This window comes from Salvia splendens, chromosome 22, assembly GCF_004379255.2.
Source record: "Salvia splendens isolate huo1 chromosome 22, SspV2, whole genome shotgun sequence".
Taxonomy (NCBI): Eukaryota; Viridiplantae; Streptophyta; class Magnoliopsida; order Lamiales; family Lamiaceae; genus Salvia; species Salvia splendens.
In genome coordinates, this window is record NC_056053.1 from 23,964,166 (window position 1) to 23,970,647 (window position 6,482).

The following is a 6,482-nucleotide window of genomic DNA, read 5'->3' on the forward strand; positions in this document are numbered from 1 at the left end:
GTTTCGATGTAGGTTCTGGTTTCTGGGCTTGATTTCTGGTCGAAAAGGTCGAGAATTTGGTAATGGCGATGATGAAATTTTTCTGAGCCTAGGATCGTTCTTCCTGCTCTGAGACCATGTAGAAATTAGTGATGGGTAATCTCATTCTATTATGTTCACTGAATAGCATTACAGAGACATGCCTTTATAGGCTAATTTCATCCTATACAAGGTAAACCTAATTACACATAAATGTTCCTCTATTCTTGGCAAGATATTCTCTAAAACAATTACACAATCATGTCTGATTCTAAGGGATATTATTCTAACACTCTACAAATATGCAAGTAGGTTTGCAGGTTTCATGATGATCAGACAAAAATGCCCTTCAACTCATTTGGGCATTTTCGTCCGAAAAATGGCTAAAAATACCTCGTTTGTGATTGTATATTTTGTTAGGCCCGTCTGGCGCTATTTTTTTTATTAGGGGTCACTGGTGCAACAAGTGCAAAAGTTAGGGTCATTTACTGCAGTTCACTCTTATATAAAATACCAATAGAGACGGAATTAGAAGCTAAAGTAAATCGATGCTTGTAAAAATAAATTAATAATAATATTATAAAATTTTTAATTATAATACTTTATAATGTTTGCACATCTCAAAATAACATAAATGATGAATATGATATCAACAATCAGTTTTTTTATTCTCTCGAATCTTAGATTTTAGTGTATAGATATACCAGTTTGTGATAATTTAAAATTTGCACTGTGCTTGTATATCGAACTAAGAAGTTATTCTGATATACTAACATAAATATAAGGTTAAATTCTAATAATTGAATAATTGACATGTACAGTATTTAATTCGCACTGCGTCCGTGGAAGAATAGCTTAAAACTCACGGTGACATGAAATTCTTAAGATACTATAGGTTTAAGGTTAAATCCTAATAATTGAATAACACCTAGATGAGCTGAATTCAATTTTCTTTTTGAGACTTTTTACTAAAATGACATGTTTTCTATGTGTATCATAAAATCTCATGTTGAATATGAAATAAGAGTACTTCATTTTAAATGTCAACCAAGATACTATTTCATAAAATTGAATCATATCACTTAATACTCCACACGTTCACCACTTTAACCTTTTTTGTTTTTATAAGAAAATTGGACCCTACTATTGCAATATTAAGCACTAAAACAACATTGGACATGCAGTATTATTACATTACCATCGTCATGGCTCCATCATTAAACATGATAGATAGCTCCATCATTAAAACAACTTAAAAGAAAACATGATAGATAACTCTGTCCTCCGACCCCGATTGACTTGACATGGATTTTAAAAAATATAATGGTAATTAGGTGGAAAAAATTAGTGAAATATGAGTCATATTTTTATATAGTAATTTTATAATAAAATGTGAAGGAAATAAGTTACTATCTCCGTCCCTAAAAGTTTATCTCATTTTTCCATTTCCGTCTGTCCCCAAAGTTTGTCTCATTTCACTTTTTACCATTCTTGGTAGTGGACCTCATATTCCACCAACTCATTCCTATTCACATTTTATTATAAAATTAATATATAAAAGTAGAACCCACAATCTACTAACTTTTTCAACTCACTTTCCATTACATTTCTTAAAACCCGTGTCGAGTCAAAATGAGACAATATTTGGGGGATGGAGACAGGTAGTAAAATATGAAATTTATTACTAAAAATAATAATAAAAAGTAAGAATATCAGTTAATTGGGATGAATAAAAAAAATTGATGTCATCCGTTGGAGTAATTCTCAAGATTTTTGAAGAGTAGTGAAAAAGTGAAAGGGACAAGCAAGTTAAAGAGCATTGTCAACATCAAATTAAATCAAGCATAGTGGCTAAGGCTAAAGCTAGGTCCCTCTTACATGAGGAGGGAGAATGACATCTCACCACATATACAGTATCCACAATTTTCACCTTCATTTTTACTGACTACTACAATAATGCTCTCACTTGTCCACATTGATGGTAGGCACTGACATTGTGGATAAAAACGGTTACTTTGACTGTAAATTTCTAAAGTTTTATCAAATTCGATATACAAAAAATTTATAGAGTAAACTTTAGTACGGAAAATCTAAATAATTCGAGATGTCGTACTATTATCTGTCTCGTAATAAGAGTTATATTTGGTGTGCACACGAAATATAAAGAATATATAGCATATTGGAAAAGTTAGTGGAATATAAGGTCCACTTTTTAGATTGATTTTATAATAACATGCGAGTGAAGTGGAATGTTAGACCTACTTGCCATTTATGGAAAACGTGAAATAGTTTTGATATTTAAGATCACTTTTAAAGTTTACGAGAAATACTAAATTTTTATGAAAACGGTTTTTTAGACTAATTCCCTATAAATTATCCAATTATAAATCTATTCCGATTTTACAACTAAACAATTAATTTGTTTGACTTTGCAACAAATCAAGATTTAGACATAGACATAGCTTGATGACTTATGTGGCACTATCTCACGTCAAACAGAACGTGTCACATTGCAGACTGCGAAACAACGCTATTAAATAAAATAAATTCATTTGTTGAATTAGTTTTTATGTTAAGACAAAATTAAACGGAAGGAATCAAATGAGAAACTAAAAAGGAGACACGAAATGTAGTTAGACAACAATACAATATTTTAGTTTAGTAATAATAAGACGCTTCACCGTGTACGATGCTACGTCATTTTGATTGACATCCAATAGTGACATATAAATAAGTCATTAAATCATATCAGTGTCAAAATCTTGATTAATTGCAAAATCAGAATAAATCAATAGCGGGTGTTCAAAATCAGAATTTACCAAAACTTTATAAATTTACTGAGAATTACCTTAAAAACAATTATTCAAGAAAAAAAAATAGTGAACAACAACATAGTACATGAGTAAATGGAGGAACTTACCAAGAATCCATTAAATTCTTGATGAATGGACAGGTCCATACTGATGCTACCACGTTGGAGCACAGCAAACATAAACACTAGTACTATGACTCACTCATTTTTAATGTTTCAGGTTAAAAAACAGCACATTTTGGGAAAAAAAACAGTATTTTGTATGTCCTGATTAAACTCATACCATAAATATAGTAGTAGTAGTAGTTTATTTCAAACATACTTTAAATTTAAAATTTTACCCTGTGCTGCTGCAGCAGCGCACTTAATGTCTAAGCAAGCGGATGCGGATGCCCTAATAAACTTCATGACGAAATTACCGACGAATTTGTCAAAGCGATTATGTACGAGTATCATCAAGAAATAGGCCATCTAGATTTCATGCTAATCACAGTTTCATAGACATATCAGCAGAGCTCAATTGAGTTCGAAATCAAAAGCAAGTAAAGTGGCACAAATGAACAATCAAGATCATCAAATATCGAAGCAGTGTAATGGCAAACAGTGGAAAGAAGTAGTAGTCTCAGTTTATAAGAACCTAGATCGTTCGTGCTTACTGATCATCCTCCGGGATTTGGTGATGCCCTGTCACATACGGATCACCTCCAGTAGAGACGAGATCCATCGTTCAGAGTGGTGACGGGTGGGGGCGTAGGCAACTGATGATGATGGATGGCAGCCGACGAAGTAGCGAATCCTGATGATGCTGCAGTAGAGAAGAGCGGTGAGGGATGATGATCCCTTGTCCAATTCGCTGAAGGATCAACTTCAACAAGCTTCCCTATTGTTGTTCCCTGCAGATACCAAAATAGAAAAATGAAACAGTTTAAAATCATCAGGATCAACTTATCATGATGGAACTGCTGTTTTACTAGCTAGCATCACAAATGAAACAGTTTAAAATCATTGATGTCTAAATGGAGTCATTGTTTGAAGAACTAGTACCGTATAAACGGGACGAAAACAGGGATCAGCTCCCCTCCACATGAGAGGGTATTGGCATACATTTCCATATTCATGGGGTATTTGAGCTGCAACAGAGGCTGAAGCAGAACCCTGCAAGTACAATGAAAGATTAAACCAGCAAGCGCTGTGCATGTGTAATAAGAAACATTTCCGAAATATCCTAACCAGCAGATAATTCAAAAATACTGCTGAACGACTACCTTTAGCCTGTTTTCCGGTAGATTGTTTGAGCCATAGTTGATCTGAAAGTTTTCCGTCTGCATATGATGAATATCCCAGTGGGCCCTTTCAGTGGGGGGAGCAATGCCCAAATTTAGATCCAGATTGTGCATATCGCCTGCTGGACAAGGTAGAAGAAAGCGAGTAAATCAACGACATAGGTCATATCACAAGGAAATGGTAGGCGTTGCATCAAATGTATTTACCTCCAACGGGTGCCTCAGAGCTCAACTCCTCTTCATATGTGCTCGGGTCAAAGTTGGTGACTGCTTCTCTTCCATTGCACTTGATAGCAGCCTTGTCGTATGCCCTGAAACACATTAGCATAATAGCTTAAGAGAATTACACCAGATAAATTGTCGAAAGCGAATACTAATGAAGCTAATGCCGACCTTGCAGCGTCTATCTCACTGTCAAACAATCCAAGATAGATATACCTGCACACAAAACATTGCTCATTATTGCTAAATACGAGATTTTCTGAAAATGACCACATAATGATCAATGAAAGATCCTTGAAATAACGAAATGCGAGTGGTTTTAGAGGCATCTGACTTCTTGCCAAGAAACTGCCCCATCCGAGCTTCCCATCGTCCACATTTGTGCAGAGTCACTCCCCTATACTTTGAACTCCCCCTTGCAAATCCAGTGCTCTGGCGGCGGAGTATGTGCACGAATTCCTCCTTAGTTAGGTTCCTCATCTGTTGATTACAGAAACAAAAGGGACCAACCATCAGAAGCCCTCCAGTTAGCAAAAGATACACTGAGACATCACAACAAACCTGCTTAAGATCTTCATCATAATCACTGACATTAAAATTGATGTCTGCATCCAATCCACGAAACTTAATTGCAGCTCGGTCGTATGCCCTACAGTTAGAACCCGAGGGTTCACAAAATTCAATCAACTACAACTCCTTACACCTCAGATTTTTTGACCTCAAACTCAGAATGAACTCTCTTACCGAGCCGCAGCATGTGCAGTGTCAAATCCCCCTATTCCAAAATATCAGTACACGTTAAACAATTGTTCAGCACAACGAGGAAAAATTAAGTAAATTAAACCTTCTTCTTACCTAGATAAACTTGTTTGCCACAGTCCCTGCACCAATCACACAGTTCATCAAACAAGTGAAACTATTACTACACAGAAAACAATTCTAAGTCACGAAAAGGATACATGATCATCAAGCAAGTGAAACCGATCAACAACAGAAGCATCGATTCAGATTCGGAAAATCATAAATTGTAGCGTTGGCGCATACAATCAGTTACCTAATCAGTCATGCTCTCAGATTTCATTTCAGATCCGTCGACATGTATACTCATAACAAATTGTAACTGATCATCTGAATAATGTTTATCGAAATTGCAATTTTCATTTTCATAATTTTAAAACTGCCAAAACAAGTGTATCGAAACGATACCAAATGTGCGATTCCCAACTTCCGGTGCGGCGGTAGAACGTGACGCCGCGATACTGAGAGCTGCGCGACCTCGGTCCTCGCCGGCTCTTCTTCACCAGCTGCCGCTTCTGCTGCTGCTGCTGCTCCTGAGCGAGAATCCTCTGCTCCGTCAGCTCACAGCTCTTCTCGGGGAGATCCAAGCACTGTATCCGTCCCTCGCCGAATTTAACCGGAAAAAACTCCTTCGTCACGTAACCGCAGCTCGATTTCTCGCTCTCTTCACACTCGCCGCTGCTCTTCCATATATCGAAACCTACCGAGAGCGAGTTGTCATCGCCGGCGGTGCTCGACGTCTCCACATTAACAACGGAGGAGCTCGAGCTGCCGGAATACTCCACGTGATCGCCGGACAGAGCGAAGTGATTATCCGACGCCGTTTCGGCTCGATCGGCGGTCGGCGCCGGAGGATCAATGGCCAGATTGAGGTTGAACATCGCTGTATTTCAATCCACCGATGCGCAGGTGTTTTGGCGGCGAAAAATGCATGCGCGGAGCGAATGAGAGCGGATGAATGGTGGAGAAGGAATGAATATGGTATTTCTAGAGGCGTAGAGATACAGTAAACACTGTATCGATTGGTGATTGAATAGGAAAGCAGTGAACAGAGAATTTTGTGCGGTGCTTCTCTCTCTTCTTTTTCTGCCTTCTCTCTCTAGGGAGGTAGAGAAGAGTGGAGAAATGAACGAAAGAGCCAAGTCCGGCTAAATAAATTTCAGTCTAGAGAGAGAAAGTCTCGTCAGGGAGATATTTGGAGAAAAATTACTAGAAAATAATCGTAATTAAGATAAATGTGTTTATTTAAGTAGACGGATAATAATGACAATTATTAGCATTTTGCTTAACTAATCAATTTACTCACTCTTTTAGGTTTAATTTAGTCGTATTTCGTTGTGAATTGTCGC

The 6,482-nt window shown here is 37.0% G+C and overlaps 1 protein-coding gene across 2 annotated transcripts; it reads right to left on the reverse strand.

Annotated features, from left to right (window-relative positions):
- Positions 1-3,274: 3,274 nt before the first annotated feature.
- On the reverse strand, positions 3,275-6,266 carry LOC121786347 (APETALA2-like protein 3). Of its 2 annotated transcripts, none has more exons than XM_042184962.1 (10): positions 5,542-6,266; positions 5,191-5,216; positions 5,080-5,110; positions 4,897-4,984; positions 4,670-4,815; positions 4,507-4,551; positions 4,321-4,424; positions 4,096-4,232; positions 3,875-3,985; positions 3,275-3,723 (listed from the first exon to the last, which is right to left on the reverse strand). In XM_042184962.1, exons 1-10 carry the CDS (start codon positions 6,012-6,014, stop codon positions 3,529-3,531), a joined length of 1,356 nt encoding a protein of 451 aa, XP_042040896.1. In that variant the 5' UTR covers positions 6,015-6,266; the 3' UTR covers positions 3,275-3,528. The 2 variants fall into 2 exon arrangements, with proteins under 2 accessions (XP_042040896.1, XP_042040895.1); XM_042184961.1 differs by having other exon boundaries at positions 4,096-4,235.
- Between the last annotated feature and the right edge of the window lie 216 nt (positions 6,267-6,482).

Excerpts from the sequence above, each read along its gene's own strand:
- LOC121786347 (XM_042184961.1), bottom strand. The coding sequence starts at position 6,014 with ATGTTCAACCTCAATCTGGCCATTGATCCTCCGGCGCCGACCGCCGAT. Across the intron at positions 4,552-4,669 it reads GGGCAGTTTCTTGGCAAGAA|GTATATCTATCTTGGATTGT; the intron begins GTCAGATGCCTC and ends TTTTGTGTGCAG. Across the intron at positions 4,425-4,506 it reads AGTGAGATAGACGCTGCAAG|GGCATACGACAAGGCTGCTA; the intron begins GTCGGCATTAGC and ends AATGTGTTTCAG.